The sequence below is a fragment of the Narcine bancroftii genome, chromosome 2 (assembly GCF_036971445.1).
Source record: "Narcine bancroftii isolate sNarBan1 chromosome 2, sNarBan1.hap1, whole genome shotgun sequence".
NCBI lineage: Eukaryota > Metazoa > Chordata > Chondrichthyes > Torpediniformes > Narcinidae > Narcine > Narcine bancroftii.
Window position 1 is genome coordinate 60,599,056 of NC_091470.1, and position 19,428 is coordinate 60,618,483.

Below are 19,428 nucleotides of genomic sequence, written 5' to 3' on the forward strand. Positions count from 1 at the left end.
GATCTTAATCATTGGTTGAAGGATCACTTGGGTCAATCCACTTTATATTGTTATTTAACACAAATAGCCTAAAATGGAGTTTCACATGTCAACACATCATATTTAACACTTTTTTCCTTTACAGAATTATAGAAATTATATTTAATATTTATCAGGCATTTATACAGTAAATGAGTGTTGAGGTCTATTTTCAGTGCAAGTTGATTAAAGGATGGTTTTGCATTTATGTTTTCTTTCCTCAATTTCAAAAATAGCCTAAGTATCTTACAGTACAAGTAACTACACTGTACATCTTCATAATGGGCAATGAGAGCATAGTGTTAGATGTACTACAAGTATCATCATGTCCCCAAGATAAAAATAAGATAAGTTTCACATGTGCTACATTGATAAAAATGGATGTCTAGTGACAATTTTAACATGTAGCACAATATTTACCACAGTAGTTCCTTTATAATATCAGTCATGAGTTGTCCTTAGTACTGCTCCTAGGAACTGGAAAATACACAGAAATAATAGGACAAGAAATAAATAGATTACAATAGGTGCCAAATACAATTTGCTGGAAGAATTCAGCAGGTTAAGCAGCAATTAGTGGGGGGATTGGTGGACCAAGGATGATTGATAGAGGCAGTTGATTGGCAGGTGCTAGAGAGGGTGAAAGAAGCAATGGGGCAAGGCAAAAAAAGATGAATCAACCAGGGTGGGGTAGGTGGTAGGTTGAGACAAAGGCTGCCCTTGCTGGAACATTAGAAGAAGGGAAGGTGACAATCGTGGTATAATAGAAGACCAAATAGAACTCCTCCCTGGCTCACTAATCCTTCACTGGCCCCATATTGGAACTTCTCCAGGAGAAGTGGACAAGATATCTGTGCAATGGTAGGATTTTTTTTGTATATTATATAGAATACATTTTTGAGTGCCATTGGTAAAAATTGATGAAAAAATGCAAAGGAGCACAGCAATTATAAAGCAATGATGAAGTAGCAATTGTAAAAAATTAAATAACTGTAGTCAAGCATACCATTATTTACTATATTTAATTTGAGTTGGAAGCTGAAAATTAAAATCTTTAACATTTATACTGATGTTTCTACATCTAACTCAGTGGTTCCAACCTTTTTTTATGCCCCGCACCCCTAAAAATTTTTTAATATGTTCTCGCACCCCTTAAAGTAATAATTTATTTAAGAATAAAGGTGAAGGTGACCAAAACAAATTTGTATAATCAATTTTTAATAAATAAACAAAAATGAAACATATAGAAAAGAAAAAATATTACAACAAATTAAAAGTTGCATAAACCCTACAAAAAATTAAATTTTCATCCATGCATAAAATTTCTTTTAAAAAAAATAAAGAACTAATGTTCAAATGTTCATAGGCCAATTTAAATTTAATGACTTTTGTTCCTGTTTATTGCTTTTTTCAAAACGTGGCCCTTTGTTGCTGAGACCACTCCGCACATCTGCCTGTGCACCCAAGCAATTTCTAGATTTTGTCTTGTTAACAAAAAGGCACTAAATCCAGACTCGCATAAGTATGTCGTCGCGAATGGGATGAGCACAGTAAGTGCTTTTTCACCAAATCTGGGAAACATGTCCATTGCCGAACAAATATATTGTTCCAAAGTTTTGCTTTCAAATTGCATTTCAAGAACTGGATTTGTGTGCAGTTCAATAAGATATTCCTTCAGCTCTTCATCATCCGACATATTATCCAAATTGAAGGAGTATGGGTTTATAAAAAAAACTGAAATGTTATCTCGTATTTCAACATTATCAGAAGCAAGCTGGCCCACAAGGACATTACCAATGATTCTCGAGAAATTCCTGACTAGACGCACGTATATTTCTGTCTATGATACTACAAATATCCCATGCACTATGCCATTACATAATCAATCTAAAGATACAAATTCATGTAGTCTGTTCTTGATTTAGCTTAGAACATTACTGCACAGAAACAGGCCTCTTCAGCCCTTTTATTCTGTGCTGAACCATTTTTTTTTTTGCCTAGACCCACTGGCCTGCACTCTGTCCATAACCCTCCATACCTCTCCCATCTATGCACCTGTCCATAGTATCTCAACTACCCTCAGTGGAAAAAGCCTATCTACATTTACTCTATTCCCCTCATAATTTTAAATACCTCTGTCAAATCTCCCCTCATTCTTCTACACTCCAGGGAATAAAGTCCTAACCTGTTTAACCTTTCCTTGTAACTCAGCTCCTGAAGTCCAGGCAACATCCTAGTAAATCTTCTTCTGCACTCTTTCAATCTTATTGATATCTTTCTTATAGTTAGGTGACCAAAACGGCATACAATATTCCAAATTTGGCATCACCAATGTCTTATACAACTTTAACATAACATTTCAACTCATGTACTCAATTCTTTGATTTATGAAGGCCAATATGCCAAAAGCTCTCTTTACAACCCTATCCACCTGTGACACACTTTCGGGAATTATTTATCTGTATTTCCAGATACCTCTGTTCTACTACAATCCTCAGTGCCCTACCATTTACTGTGTATATACTTTCTTGGTTTATGCTCCCAAAATGAAACACCTCACACTAGTCGCAATAAATTCCATCTGCCATTTTTCAGCTCATTTTTCCAGCTGGTCCAGATCCCTCTATAGGCTTTGAAAACCTTCTTCACTGTTCCCAACACCTCCAATCTTAGTGTCACCTGCAAACTTGCTGATCCAATTTACCAATTATCCAGATCATTGATGTAGATGAAAAACTACAATGGTCCAGGTACCGATACCTGAGGCACACCACTAGTCACAGGATCCAATCTGAGAAGCAATCACCCACCACTACTCTCTGGATTCTCCTGTCTAGCTATTGTCAAATCCAGTTCACTACTTCACCACAAATACCTAGCGTCTGAACCTTCCTGACTAACCTCCCATGTGGGGCCTTGTGAAAGGCCTTAATAAAGTCCACATCCACAGCCTTTCCTTCATCTTTCCTGGTAAATTATTCGAAAAGCTATGAGATTGGTTAAGCACAACCAACCACACACAAAGCCATGTTGACTATGCTGAATCAGCCAATGGCTATGTAAATAACTGTATATCCAATCTCTTAGAACAGCTTCGAATAATTCACCAACTACTGACATCAGGATCATCAGCCTAGAACTTCCAGGGTTACATTTGGAGCCTTTTTTAAACAATGTGAGCTACTCTCCAATCCTCTGGCTAAAGACATTTTAAATATTTCTGCCAGAGCCCTTGCAATTTCTACACTAGCCTCCCTCAAGGTTCAAGGGAATACCTTGTCAAGCCCTGGGGATTTATCCACTCTTATTTGCTTTAAGACAGCAAGCACCCTCCTATTTAATCTGGAAAGGTTCCATTACCTCACTGCTTGTTTTCCTTACTTCTCACAAATCTGTGCCCTTTTCCTGAGTGAATACTGATGGAAAAAACATTTAAGACCTCCCCCATATCTTTTGGCTCCATACAAAGCCAACCACTCTGATCTTCAAGGGGACCAATGTTGACCCTTACTATCTTTTTCCTCTTAATATACCCGAAGGATTTTCCTTCACACTATCTGTTAAAGGAACCTCATGTCTTCTTCCTTGAGGTTTTTCTTGCATATTTTTAAAATACTCAAATACCTCATTTCCTCAACGTTACCAATACCTGTTCTTTACCTCTTCTTCTGAACCAAATCCCCAATATCCCTTGAGAATCAAGGGAACTATGCCTTCTAACCTTGCCTTTGATCCTAATATACAAACTCTGTATGTTACCATTGAAGGTACTCCACTTTCCTCGCCCGAAAACAATTTATCCCAATCACGCATTCTAGATCCTTTCTCATTTCCTCAAAATTGGCCTTTCTCCAATTTAGAATCTCAACCAGAGACCCAGACCTATCCTTCTCTATAATTCACTTGAAACTAATGGCATTATGATCACTGGACCCAAAATGTTCCCCTACACACACTTCTATCACCTGTCCTGTCTCATTCCCTAATGCAAGATCCAGTATTACAATCTCTCTAGTTGGTACCTCTATATATTGATTTAGAAAACTTTTCTGAACACATTTGACAAACCCCAAGCCACCCAGCCCTTTTACAGCGTGGGAGTCTCAGTTAAAATGTGGAAAGTTAAAATCTCTTACTAACACATCCGCATGTTTCCAGAAGGTATCTGCTCTCTCTCCGGATTTGGTTATCCAATTCTCACTGATTACGATCACACCATTCTTGCTCCTCAGCTCCACCCATATAGCCTCAGTAGACAAGCCCACTGGTCTGTCTTGCCTGAGCACAACTTTCTCTGACGAACAATGCCACTCCTCCCCCTTCCCCCCCCCCCCCCCCACTCTATCACATGTAAAGCAAAGGAAGCCCAGAACACTGAGCTGCCAGTCCTGCCCCTCCTGCAACCAAGTTTCACTAATGGCCATAATATCATAATTTCACATGCCAATCCACAGTCTAAGCTTGTCAACTTTTCCAACAATATTCCTTGTATTGAAATAGATGAATCTGAGAACATTTCCACCACATTCAACCCATTGACTTCTAATAGCACATGCAATTTTAACATAATCTTTTCCCTCCCCCAGTCCTCTATCCTCTCATGGTTCCCATTCCCCTTTCCCTGCAATCCTAGTTTAAACTCACTGGAGCACCACTATCAAACTTGCCCGTAAGGGTATTAGTCCTTTTCCAGTTCAGATGCAAACTGAACCTTCAAAACAGGTCCCATCTTCCCTGGAAGAGAACCCAATGATCCAGACACCTGAAGTCCTCCCTCCTATATCATGTCTTTAGCCATGAGATAAGCTGCATTATCTTCCTATTTCTAACCTCACCAGCACATGGCACAGGTAGCAATTCTGACATCACTACCCTTGAGGTTCTGTCCTTCAAACTAGCACCTAGCTCCCTGAACTCTCCTTGCAGTACTTCCTCAGTCTTCATACCCACAACATTGGTCCCTCATGGACCACAAAATCTGGCTGCTCACCCTCCCTCCTGAGAATGCTGTGAACTCATTCTGAGATATCTTGGAGCCTGGCACCAGGGAGGCAACATGCCATCAGGGATACACGATCCCTTCCACAGAACCTCTTCTCTGTCCCCTAACTATAGAATCCTCTATCACCACAGATCACCTCTTCTCCTCCCTTCCCTTCTTAGCCACAGGACCAGACTCCATGCCAAAGATCTGATCTATGTGGCTTGTCCCTGGTAGGTAGTTTATCCCGCAAAATGGCACACTTGTTATTGAGGGGGATGGCCACAGGGGTGCCCTGCCCTACCTTTTCCCTTTCCCTCTTCTGACTGTCACCCATCTACCCTCCTCCTGCCTCGTAGGTTTGAGGGTGTCCCTGCAACTCCTGTCTATCACCCCCTCTGCCTCCCAAATGATCCAATTCCAGCTGCAATTCCTTTACTCAGTTTGTCAGGATCTTCAGGATCACAGATGAAGTAGTCAGGGATACCACTGGCTTACCACGACTAGTCCTGGTAAGACTTTTAAATTACTAAGAGAGGGATGCAATCTTGGGAGCAGCATACAAATATTCAAAAAATAACAATGGCCCATTAGTGGTGGACAATGCAAAAGCAATATTTCTTCAAGACTTTAGCCTGTCTTTGAATAAACAAAGAAAGGAATCTGATGAAGTAAAGAGACAATTGCAATCTAAAAACTTTAAATATTCAATTATTTACCCAGCGATGTTAAGGGTGGATGTCTCAATCGATTAATTTTCAAAAACAAAGAAGTGGAAGAATTTTAAAGAAAGTTATAAAAAGATTAAAGTCTCCAGATGAGAAGATTGAAAAGTCCATTTTAAAATAGGACTAACTGAAAAATGCATTTTTTTAAAATTTAAATTTAGTAGTACTGAATTGTCTGGTTTTTACTGCTAAAAGAAAAATCACTAATTTACATGGAGAGCTCTGGAAAGAAAGGAGACTGGTGAAGAAAGTAGCAGGGTGGGAACTCCGATTTAAGAGGGAAAATGGCGCTTGGAGAGGAGTGGTTTTAAAAGATGGCCCTAAAGGGAGGGGTTCTTCTTCGGAAGATTCTGCCGGCTTTCAGGTTCTATTGTTAACGTCACTGTCAGAGATAGGTATATGAGTGTGCATGTGATTCTTAAAGGGGAAATGTTTCTTAAAAGGGAAATGAAAAGAGAAATCTCTTACAAGGGAAATGTTACAGTATTTTTTTAAAAAAGGAAATATTTTATTGTTACACAATATTTGTTTGAAAAACAGTATGGATAAAACACTAAAGTTTATTAGTTTTAATATTAATGGGATAAACGGAGCAGTGAAGAGGAAAATGGTCTGGGCATACCTAAAGAAATTAAAAGTGGATATAATCTTTATGCAGGAAACATTTTACCAAATTGGAACATTGTAGCATTCGCGCTATGCGGGTGTGGAGAAGAAGAACATACACAAAGTCTTGAAGTTGAGACTGGTTTATTGCACTGGCCGTCGCATTTATATGGCCCCAGGTGCTGACGTCAGGGCTCTGTGTCAACAGGGCATCCCTGGGATTGGTTGGCGTTCCCACCACAACAGGAGATCACCTGATACGATGGCCAGTGTCAACCCCAGGTCCGCGCAAGTCGCCGCATTCATTGGCCATTTTGTGGGCCAGTCCGTGTCTCCATGCGTGGGCTGTTACAACACAATAAATTAAAAAGAGGATGGGTTGGAAAAATAATATAATCTTCCTTTGGTTCAAAGGCAAGAGTGGTAGCAATTCTAATTAATAAAAATAAGCCAGTGTTAAAAGAAGACACTTTGATTGATCAAGCCGGAAGGTATGTAATGGCACATGGTAACATTTATGGAGAAGCATGGAAATTTATGAATATTTATGCTTAAAGTTATGACAATGAAGCTTTTATGAAGGATATCTTCTAAAAACAGCAGAAGGAAGACAAAATATATTGGTTGAAAGATATTTTAATTTTTGCTTGGACCCAATACCAGATAAATCTCCAAGAACAGTAATGAGAGCAAAAGCAGCAAAAACCACAATTTCATATATGAAGGATCTAAATCTTATCGATACATGGAGGCAATTAAATCCCACAGAGAGACTACTCCTTTTACTCAAGGAATGACTTATTTTTAAGGTCTGCCCAGTTAAAAAGTGGAGTGATAAAAACAGAATACCTAGCATGGTTTCTATCAGACCACTCATCATTAATTTAACTATTATAATAATCGAAAAGCAAGAAAATGTATACAGGTGTGTCTTAATAACATACTACTTAAAAGAACAGACTTCTGCAAATTTATAAAGAGTCAGATAGAAATATTTTGTGAAACAAATCAGCCATCTATAACAATAGTTTTTTTGTTATGGGACATGCTCAAAGCATATTTGCAGAGACAAATTATATCCTATACAAAGCATCTTAAGAGAATATATGGCAAAAGTAAATAGTCTAGAGAAAGATATTATCAAAGAATAATATCAAAGAAAGATATTATCAAAGATATTATAAAAAATCAAAGAACAGGACTACAAGAATATAGATTACTGGAGAATAAAAAGCTAAGATATGATATAATACAAACATATAAAACAGGTAAAGCTATATTAAAGACTAAACAACAATGCTATGAGTTAGGTGAATGGGCACAAAGTTTTATCTTGGCAGATTAAAGGAGGAGTCATCAAGAATGATAACTGCTATAACAACAGACAGACACTCTTGCATTTAAGCAAAATTAAACCAATGACATTTTTAGACAATGTCACACAAAATTATACAAATGAGCATTACTAGGAGACGAGAATGAAATGGAAGATTTTTTTGTCGAATACTGAACTTCCAAAACTAGAAGAGGGAGAGAGAGTGAGAAAACTAGACACTCCCTTTACAAGAGAAGAAATTGAAAAGTCCTTGGGTACTCTACAAGCTAATAAATCACTGGAAGAGGATGGATTCCCACCTGAGTTTTACAGACAATTTAAAGAACTTTTAATGCTCCTGTTAATAGATCTTCCGGACCAAGCAGTAGAAACAGACTATCCAGGCATCATTCTCAACCACAATTATTACAGTTTAACTAAAAAAGGGACCTGTGGCGGCTTGCCCACGCAACATAATTTAGTTTCTACAGATTTTGTAAGTTGTTGTCAGTTGCTATCCCAAGATATTTTATTCCATTCATCTTCCATTTAAATTTACTTCCTTTTTGGTACCTTTTATATTCAAAGGACAAAGGGGGCATCCAGCTCCACTTGCTCTTGTAAACTTAACCTCGGTAGCCTTATTTGTGGCAAACAAATTTCTATTTTATTATCGTCTCTCTGCAACTCCAATTTATATAACTTAGAATAAAATTTCTTCAAAGATTTGTTGATTTCTTGAGGTTTATAAGTAGTTGCATTTGATTCCAACCGAATTGCATTAATCATTCTTGAAACTTGTTCTGCTTTCAACTGCCAAGCAAGGACCTTATGGCCCCTCTCTAATTCAGTATCTCTGCTTAGTTCTCATTATTGCTTTCTCTGTTCAATATTTTTGTAATGTATTATATTTAACAAGTCTTCTACGTTTTTGCTCAGAAGTCTGTCTTTGCAGGTCTTTTTCTAAACATCATCTCTTTCTCCAATTGGTCTATCTCTTTTTTTTAAATTTTTTTTATTTTTCACACCATAAACCACATTGACCATGATACATACATTTTCCTTTTCAAATATATACAGTGTCATTTTCTTCCCCCCCTCCTCCCATCCCACCCTCCCTACCTCCCCCACCATCCATTTAAAGTACAAAATCTAAGATACATTAAACCAGTCAAACAATGTTGTCATTCAATAAAAATAAACAAGAAATTCCACTGAGTCAATTCTTTTCATTTCCTTCTCCTTTCGTTAATTTAGGTGGTAAATGTCCCCGGTAGGTTTTCTCTATTGTCTTTCATGTATGGCTCCCATATTTGTTCAAATATTTCAATATTATTTCTTAAACTATATGTTATTTTTTCTAATGGAATACATTTATTCATTATGGTATTCTATATACCATTGTTGTATTCTCAAATTATCTTACAATTTCCAGGTTGACATAATACATTTTTTTTGCTACGGCTAGAGCTATCTTAACAAATCTTTTTTGTGCACCATCCAAATCAATTCCAAATTCTTTGTTTTTTATGTTACTTAGGAGGAAGATCTCTGGGTTTTTTGGTATATTGTTTTCTGTAATTTTATTTAATATCTGGTTTAGATCTTCCCAAAATTTTTCTACTTTCTCACATGTCGAGATTGCATGAATTGTTGTTCCCATTTCTTTTTTACAACGAAAACATCTGTCAGATACTGTTGGGTTCCGTTTATTTAACTTTTGAGGTGTAATGTATAGCCTGTGTATCCAGTTATATTGTATCATATGTAACCTCGTATTTATTGTATTTCTCATCGTTCCAGAACATAACTTCTCCCATGTTTCCTTTTTTATCTTTATATTTAAATCTTGTTCCCATTTTTGTTTAGTTTTACCATTTGTTTCCTCATTCTCCTTTTCTTGCAGTTTAATATACATATTTGTTATAAATCTTTTGATTATCATTGTATCTGTAATCACATATTCAAAGTTACTTCCCGCTGGTAACCTCAGACTGCTTCCTAATTTGTCCTTCAAGTAGGATCTCAATTGGTAATATGCCAGCACTGTATCTTGAGTTATACTGTATTTATCTTACATTTCTTCAAAGGATAATAATCTATTTCCTGAAAAACAATTTTCTATTCTTTTGATCCCTTTTTTCTCCCATTCTCTAAAGGAAAGGTTATCTATTGTAAAAGGGAGTAACTGATTTTGCGTCATTATTAGTTTTGGTAATTGGTAATTTGTTTTATTCCTTTCTACATGAATCTTCTTCCAAATATTGAGCAGATGATGTAATACTGGAGAACTCCTATGTTGTACCAATTTTTCAACCCATTTATATAAATATGTGTTCAGGTATCTTTTCCCCTATTTTATCTAGTTCTAATCTAGTCCAATCTGGCTTTTCCCTTGTTTGGTAAAAATCTGATAGGTATCTTAATTGTGTGGCTCTATAATAATTTTTAAAGTTTGGCAGTTGTAAGCCTCCTTGTTTATACCATTCTGTTAATTTATCTAGTGCTATCCTCGGTTTCCCCCCTTTCCATAAAAATTTCCTTATTATTTTCTTTAACTCCTTGAAGAATTTCTCTGTCAAGTGTATTGGCAATGCCTGAAATAGGTATAATATCCTTGGGAAAATGTTCATTTTAATACAGTTTATCCTTCCTATTAGTGTTAATGGTAAATCTTTCTAATGCTCTAAATCGCCCTGTAATTTTTTCATTAGTGGATAATAATTGAGTTTATATAGATGGCTGAGATTTTTATTTATTTGTATACCTAGGTATCTTATTGCTTGCATTTGCCATCTGAATGGTGATTCCTTCTTAAATTTTGAGAAATCCGCATTATTCATTGGCATTGCTTCACTTTTATTTACGTTAATCTTGTAACCCGACACTTCTCCATATTCCTTCAATTTCTTATATAATTCTTTTATTGATAGTTCTGGTTCTGTTAAGCACACTATAACATCATCCGCAAATAGACTGATTTTATATTCCTTGTCTTTTATTTTTATTCCTTTTATATTATTATCTATTCTTATCAATTCTGCTAGTGGTTCTATAGCTAACGCGAACAATAAGGGTGTTAGTGGGCATCCCTGCCTTGTTGATCTGCTTAAGTTAAATTGCTTTGATATATATCCATTTACTGTCACTTTCGCCAATGGCCCCTTATATAATGCTTTAATCCAATTAATATACTTCTCTGGTAAACTGAATTTTTTCAATACTTTGAATAAATAATTCCATTCTACTCTGTCAAAGGCCTTCTCTGCGTCTAAAGCAACTGCTACTGTTGGCGCTTTACTCCCTTCTACTGCATGAATTAAGTTAATAAATTTACAAATATTGTCTGTTGTGCATCTTTTTTTAATAAATCCAGTTTGGTCTAGATTTACCATTTTAGGTACATAATCTGCTAATCTGTTTGCTAATAGTTTAGCTATTATCTTATAATCTGTGTTAAGTAATGATATTGGTCTATATGACGCTGGTGCGAGAGGATCTTTCCCTTGCTTTGGTATTACTGTAATTATTGCTGTTTTACATGAATCTGGTAAGCTTTGTGTTTTGTCAATCTGGTTGATTACTTCCAGGAGGGGAGGAATTAATAAATCTTTAAATGTTTTATAGAATTCTATTGGGAATCCATCCTCTCCTGGTGTTTTATTATTTGATAGTTTTTTTTATTATCTCTTGTATTTCTACTATTTCAAATGGTTCTGTTAATTTATTTTGTTCCTCTATTTGTAATTTTGGTAGTTCAATTTTAGTTAAAAATTCATCTATTTTGCCTTCTTTCCCTTCGTTTTCAGTTTGGTATAATTGTTCATAGAATTTTCTAAAGTTTTCATTGATCTCCGTTGGATTATATGTGATTTGTTTGTCTTTTTTCCTTGATGCCAATACCATTTTCTTAGCTTGTTCTGTCTTAAGCTGCCATGCTAGGATTTTGTGCGTTTTTTCCCCTAGTTCATAATATTTCTGTTTTGTCTTCATTATGTTCTTCTCCACCTTATATGTTTGTAGTGTTTCATATTTTATTTTTTTATCTGCCAATTCTCTTCTTTTAGTTGTATCTTCCTTCATTGCTAATTCTTTTTCTATATTTACTATTTCCCTTTCCAACTGCTCTGTTTCCTGATTATAGTCCTTCTTCATCTTGGTTACATAACTTATTATTTGCCCTCTAATGAATGCTTTCATTGCATCCCATAGTATAAACTTATCTTTCACTGATTCCGTATTTATTTCAAAGTACATTTTAATTTGTCTTTCAATGAATTCTCTAAAATCCTGCCTTTTAAGTAGCATGGAGTTTAATCTCCATCTATACATTCTTGGAGGGATGTCCTCTAACTCTATTGTCAATATCAAGGGTGAATGGTCCGATAATATTCTAGCTTTATATTCTGTTTTTCTTACTCTATCTTGCATACGAGCTGATAACAGAAATAGGTCTATTCTTGAGTATGTTTTATGTCTACCCGAATAATATGAATATTCCTTTTCCTTTGGGTGTTGTTTCCTCCATATATCCAAAAGTTGAATTTCTTGCATCAATTTAATTATAAATTTGGTTACTTTGTTCTTTCTGTTAATTTTTTTCCCAGTTTTATCCATATTTGAATCCAAATTAAGGTTGAAATCCCCTCCTATTAATATGTTCCCTTGCGTATCTGCTATCTTCAAAAAAATATCTTGCATAAACTTTTGATCTTCTTCGTTAGGTGAATATACATTGAGTAGATTCCAAAACTCCGAATATATCTGACATTTTATCATTACATATCTCCCTGCTGGATCTATTATTTCCTCTTCTATTTTAATTGGTACATTTTTACTGATTAATATAGCTACTCCTCTTGCTTTTGAATTATACGACGCTGTTGTTACATGTCCTACCCAATCTCTCTTTAATTTCTTGTGCTCCAATTCAGTTAAATGTGTTTCTTGCACAAATGCTATATCAAATTTTTCTTTTTTTCAGTAAATTTAGCAGTTTCTTCCTTTTGATTTGGTTATGTATTCCGTTAATATTTAAAGTCATATAGTTCAACGTAGCCATTTCATACTTTGTTTATCTTCCCTTTCCGTTTCTCCATCATCACCTTTCCTTCTTATCCATTTCTGCTTTCTTGTTTTGAACACTTTATAAGACAACATTTCTAAAGCATCAAACATTTTCCTTATTCTCCTATTTAAAACTTCTTTAACCCCATTCTCCCCTCCCCCTCCTGAGTTGCCCTTTATCCCTTGTCGGGCAACCACATCTCCCCTCTCCATTTGGATTTGCGAATTCACTCGCAAACGTCAACTGATTTTGCAGTGACCATAACTCCTCCCCACCCAGCCACCCCGGAAAAGATTTCAATTTTCATATGTAACAAAGGTCACTCTTTTAATTCCCTCCTTATTCCCTCTATTCCCTTTCATTCCCTTATTAATTCTTATCTATACTCTATATATTTTCCTCTAAATACGGATACATTCATGTATACACACATATGCATACACATCTATATATATATATATATACACCCATATACACACATACATATAGTTCGTGGTCATTTTTACTCTCATTACATGTCTTCATCTCTCTGCTTGTTTTGTAGTTGTTCTGCAAATTTTCGTGCTTCCTCTGGATCCGAGAATAGTCTGTTTTGTTGCCCTGGAATAACTATTTGAAGTACCGCTGGGTACTTTAACATAGATTTATATCCTTTTTTCCATAAGATCGTTTTTGCTGTATTGAACTCCTTCCTCTTTTTCAGGAGTTCAAAACATGTCTGGATAGAAAAAAAATTTTTGACCTTTGTATTCCAGTGGCTTTTTGTCTTCTCTTATTTTCTTCATTGCTTTCTCCAATATATTTTCTCTTGTTGTATATCTTAAAAATTTTACTAAAATGGATCTTGGTTTTTGCTGCGGTTGTGGTTTCGGGGCTAATGTTCTATGTGCCCTCTCTATTTCCATTTCTTCCTGTAATTCTAGTCTTCATAGGACCCTGGGGATCCAATCTTTTATAAATTCTCTCATATTCTTGCCTTCTTCATCTTCCTTAAGGCCCACTATCTTCATATTATTTCTTCTATTATAGTTTTCCATTATATCTATCTTCTGAGCTAACAGCTCATGTGCCTCTTTAACTTTTTTATTAGATTCTTCTAATTTCTCTTTTAAGACCTCTACTTCCATTTCTACGATTATTTCTCGTTTTTCCAAATTATCCACTCTTTTTCCTATCTCTGATATGACCATTTCTATTTTATTCATTTTTTCTTCTGCATTCTTAATTCTTCTTTTTATCTCATTAAATTCTTGTAATTGCCATTCTTTCACTGATTCCATATATTCTTTAAAAAAAGATATATCCATTGTCTTGCCTTTCTCTTCTTCCATTTCTTTCTGTTCTTCTTCTTCTTCTTACTCCTCTGGGTTGACCATCTGCTGTTTCCTTGCTTTCGTTTTACCCTCTTCTTTCTTGTTGTTATTTTCTGTGTTCTGCACCTGCTGCTGTGTTGCAGGTGTCTCTCTCAGCTGTGGAGATCGACTCCGCAGCTGTTCCCCCTCCCGTCAGTGTGTTATTTTTCATACGCATCACGCATGCGCGACTCCTTGCGCATGCGCGGTTGCACACTTTTACTCGGCTCTGCGAGCCATTTTTGTAGTCCCGAGCCCGGGACTTCCACTGACCTGAGGGAGCGGGCTTCTCTCTCCGCGGCAGGCCTCCTCGGACAGGTAAGGCCTTCACCTTCTTCTTCCGACGTTCTTTCTTCTTCCCGTTGTTTTCGACTTTTCTCTCTTCGCTGCCATTTTCTTCTCACCTTTATTTTTACTTTGTTTTAAACTTTAATCTTGTACCTTTGTGTTTTATGCGTTTTTTTTAAACTTTTCCGTAGAGGGCTGGAATTCCCTGACCGGCCACTACTCCATCACGTGACTCCTCCCTGGTTTATCTCTTTCATGTAATCCTTAATTTTAGATGCAGCTTATGATTTATCCTCTTAAATATGTTTTCATCACATCCCATAAATTTATCATCAACAGAATTAGAATCAATCTTGAGAAAAATTTGAATTTGCCTTCTGACAAAAATCACAAAAATCTGGATTTTTTAATAACATTGAATTAAATCTCCATTTATAAATTGATTCTTCTTTATCAGACATTGCAACTGTCATTAAAAAGGTGAATGATCTGATAAAATTGTTTCTTTATAATCAACTGGATTAATTCTACCTTGGAAATGTGTCAATATTAAAATCTATCCTTGAAAAGGAATAATGTCCATTTGAATAAAAAGAGTAATCTCTTTCTTTGGTGGATTTAAGTCTTTCATTAACGTCAAGGTAGCTTTCGCTACTCTAGTTGGTCTATCTAAAACTGGGTCTAAACAAAAATTAAGATCCCTAGCTATTAAAATATTCTGATGTGCTCCTGTCAAATTAAGAAATGTTTCTTGTATAAAATTTTCATCATCCACATTCGGCACATGTACACTTATAAGGTTGCCTTCAACTGTTAAACTCGATTGACCAATCAACTGCTATCTGCTGAGTCTCTTTTTTCAACCTCTGTTGAACTCAATTGCCCAATTGAACATTAAAAAGTTTTAATAGCACAGAAATTTATATCTAAATATTAAAACTAGATAAAATGATGACAATGAAATAAGGAATGTTTTTCTAAAATTTTTATGATTTAGACATACAGCACGGTAATAGTCCCTTTCGACCCATGGCCTCTTGCTGCCCAATTACAACCAACTGACCGACAACCCCTGGTATGTTTTTGAAACCGAAGCCCCTGGGAAAACCCACACAGACATAAGAAGAACATATACACTCATTACAGACAGTGCGGGATTCAAACCCCAGTCCCAATCACTGCCACTGTAACAGCATTGCACCAACTGTTTTCCATTCTTTATTGAGTACTTACAATTTTCGATCGTATGCCCTTATTTGAGATGTTGGCAACATTCAATCCATCAATTACAACATCAAAAGGCAGTCGATTTTTCACGAAGGACTGGAATTGATGCAATTCCTAAACAAAAATTGAAAAGTACATTTTACTAATAGAATACAAAACTAGATCAGTGGGGTGTATCTATTTATTCTTGTTACATCCACAAGGATAAATGCAAAGCCTTCTTTTGCATTCCATTCAAATTAAGATACCATATTCATGAGCCATTCTCAACCTAAATTTTGATATGATCCACTTAGGACTCTGTTCCAAGTTTATAGGTCCACTTCCCAGTGAAACAGTCATTTAATTAGTTTCTTTTACACTACTCTTATACCATACATGAAAAAAAATATATATAATTTCATTCTGTGGCCCATTTAAATGAGCTGTGCCTAACTACCCCCCCTCCCCCCACCCCCAGCTGATAGACGAGGAAAAGCAGTGGAGCATTCTCCAAATGGAATAACTGATAAATATATTTTACAAATTTTCACATCCAAGTTATAATTAGTCCCAGAAATTATGTATCATAGATGGTTTAGGCCTGGTTTATTAAAATCTTATGAAGCTTATTAAAAATAAACATTTCTGAAAGTTAATTTAATTAAGATAGGCTTTGTTTTGGGGTGGAGGAAAATAAATCAGCTAAAATTTCTATTTCCTCACAATTTCCATTCAATTATTTTACTTTCCTTTTATCATTTTATGAAGATACCAATTTTTACTACATCACAGTTCATATGACCAAACTTTTTTGATTACATAATTGAAACATTACTTTTGCAGAGTATGAATGGATTTTCATGCACATTGTTGTTGAGACCCTATATTTACTGTTGCTTAACATATACATTTGCTGTACCAAGCACTATTAGAAAGTAACCAGATTAAAACCCTAATTTAGTTTCATCCTTTTGCTAATACTCAAAGACATCGAAAACAATTGCAGGACTCAGTCATTACCAGCTGAAATAAAAATACTCTCAAGAACCAGATTTCACTGGGCTCAGTACCATGTTGGGTAATCTTTCTTTTCTTTGGCTTGGCTTCGCGGATGAAGATTTATGGAGGGCTATGTCCACATCTATTGCAGGCTCGTTGGTGACTGACAAGTCCGATGCAGGACAGGTTGCAGCGGTTCCAAGGGAAAATTGGTTGGTTGGGGTTGGGTGTTGGGTTTTTCATCCTTTGTCTTTTGTCAGTGAGATGGGCTCTGCGGTCTTCTTCAAAGGAGGTTGCTGCCCGCCGAACTGTGAGGCGCCAAGATGCACGGTTGGAGGCGATATCAGCCCACTGGCGGTGGTCAATGAGGCAGGCACCAAGAGATTTCTTTAAGCAGTCCTTGTACCTCTTCTTTGGTGCACCTCTGTCTCGGTGGCCAGTGAAGAGCTCGCCATAGAACACGATCTTGGGAAGGCGATGGTCCTCCATTCTGGAGACGTGACCCATTCAGCGCAGTTGGGTTTTTAGCACCATGGATTCGATGCTTGCGGACTCTGCCAGCTCGACTACTTCAATGTTGGTGATGAAGTCATTCCAATGAATGTTGAGGATGGAGCGGAGACAGCGCTGATGGAAGCGTTCTAGGAGTCGTAGGTGACGCCGGTAGAGGACCCATGATTCGGAGCCGAACAGGAGTGTGAGTATGACAACAGCTCTGTACACGCTGATCTTTGTGTGTTTCTTCAGGTGGTTGTTTTTCCAGACTCTTTTGTGTAGTCTTCCAAAGGCGCTATTTGCCTTGGCGAGTCTGTTGTCTATCTCTTTGTCGATCCTTGCATCAGATGAGATGGTGCAGCCGAGGTAGGTAAACTGGTTGACCGTTTTGAGTTCAGTGTGCCTGATGGAGATGTGGGGGGCCTGGTGGTCATGGTGGGGAGATGGCTGATGGAGAACCTCACCATGTTGGGTAGTATACATGCAGCATTATGTCAAATAGAACTAGTGAACACCCTTTTGTATTTAAAACTTTAGAAATAAAATGGCAGTGCTTTGGTGGTGCAGATGCAGGAGAACGGAGATATAACGCTGCTCTAAAGAGTTCAGCCGCCCGGTCCTAATACTGGTGGCTCCGTACAGACTTTAAATGGTCTGTTAAAGGAGCCTAAGTGTTGTAAGTAAAATCCTGCAATCATGAGGACTGTGCCAAAGAAGACAGAACCTGTGCTGGGCAGTGGCCACAAGGGGTTGCAGACTCTGGTGGAGCAGCAGACTGCTGTAGGACACTATAAATGGGGAGAACACACCCCACTGAAAAGGAGATGACCCTACAGGACAGTGACCATGGCAGACCAGTGCGGCGCTCAGCAGCTGAAAGGTGACTTGCTGTCAGGAGATTCTCAAGGGATGCAGGCTGCTGGAGATTGGCTAATGGGAACCAGGTACCGGAGCCAGTATTTGAGAGGGTGCTGATGGCAAGAGGGGCCCCCAAAGGGGCCCGAGCGCTGATTGTGTTAGAGGTTTAGATCTAGAGTTTAGGTTGCCAAGGAGTGCTGGAGGTAAATCCACGGACACTCAGTGACTCAGAAGGGAATCTTTCTCCTATTGATAGGGTGCCTGGCAATGCTCATGAAGACTCTTCGTTTGCCTTACGGCGGACAAAAGTTAAAATATATCATGTGTGTTACAATTTTAATGTATTATTACATGACAATGAAAGGAAGCTTCAAAATCATTATACAGTACAAGTTCAAAAATCCAGATGCCAGAAATCCAGACCATCCAAGAATCAAGAATTTTTGAAAACTTTCAAACTTTTTAAATTTTGCGGGCTTTTGTGTTTATGTGTGCAGCAGATGTACAGCAGCCACAAGCGACCACACTTAATATGTGTAATTTATCACAAAGAAATTTGTATGCTGTATTTTTCTTTTAAAATGTTAATTTTTAATTTCAGAGTGAAATAATTTTATGGTGAAATAATTTTATGTTTAGAGTTTTGTAAAGTTAGTCAGTATGAATTGGGAATAATGTCTTCTCATTGATTACCAACATAGGAGCACCTTAAGGATACATGCTTAGCCCACTGCTCATTATACACACATGAATGGCTGTGTGGTCAGACAATTCCAATGCTATCTAGAAGTTTGCCAATGACACCACAGTTGTCGGCAGAATCACAAACAACAATGAAGAAGTGTACAGGAGGGAGACAGTTCAGCTCTTTGAGTGGTGTCGCGCCAACAACCTGTGGTTAACGTTAGCAAAATCAAGGAGATGATTGTGCACTTCAGGAGGAAGTCAGGGAAATATGGCCCAGTCCTCATCAAAGGCTCCTGTAGTGGAGAGGGTCAAGAACTTCATATTTCTGGGTATCAATATGTCCAAGGATCTGTCCTGGAGCCTCCATTTCGATGCGATCACGAAGAAGGCTTTCCAGTGGCTATACTTCGAGGTGTTTGAGGATATTTGGCATGACACTGATGACTCTCGAAAACTTCTACAGGTGTACCATCAAGAGCATTCTGGCTGGTTGCATCATGGTATGGAGGTACCAATTCTCGGGACAAGAAAAAACTCCAGAGGGTTGTTAACTCGGCCTGCGACATCACAGGCACCAGACTTCACTCCATCAAGGAGTGTCAGTGTCTTAAAAAAGGCAGCCTCTATCCTCAGACCCCCACCACCTAGGCTATGTCCTGTTCACTCTACTACTATCGGAAATAAAGGTACAAGAGCCTAAAGGCGAGCACAGTGGCACAAGGACAGCCTTTCCCCCCCATTGTCATCAAAGACACGGTCTTACTTTTGTGCACTTTTTTAAAAAACATTGTTTTAAGGTGGTTTGCACTGTGATGCACTGTGAC

The 19,428-nt window shown here is 37.2% G+C and overlaps 1 protein-coding gene across 4 annotated transcripts in view; it reads right to left on the bottom strand.

Moving 5' to 3' along the window:
• prorp (protein only RNase P catalytic subunit) overlaps positions 1-19,428 on the bottom strand; it is a 106,161-nt gene that overhangs the window by 34,126 nt on the left and 52,607 nt on the right. For 2 of the 4 annotated variants that reach the window (XM_069916827.1, XM_069916826.1), the window contains exon 4: positions 15,590-15,697. The exons of 1 other annotated variant lie outside the window; for it this stretch is intronic. In XM_069916827.1, coding sequence (XP_069772928.1) covers positions 15,590-15,697 — 108 coding nt within the window. Of the gene's footprint in view, positions 1-6,460; positions 6,679-15,589; positions 15,698-19,428 lie in introns of those variants that run through there. One more of the 4 variants, XM_069916829.1, reaches the window with a different exon arrangement.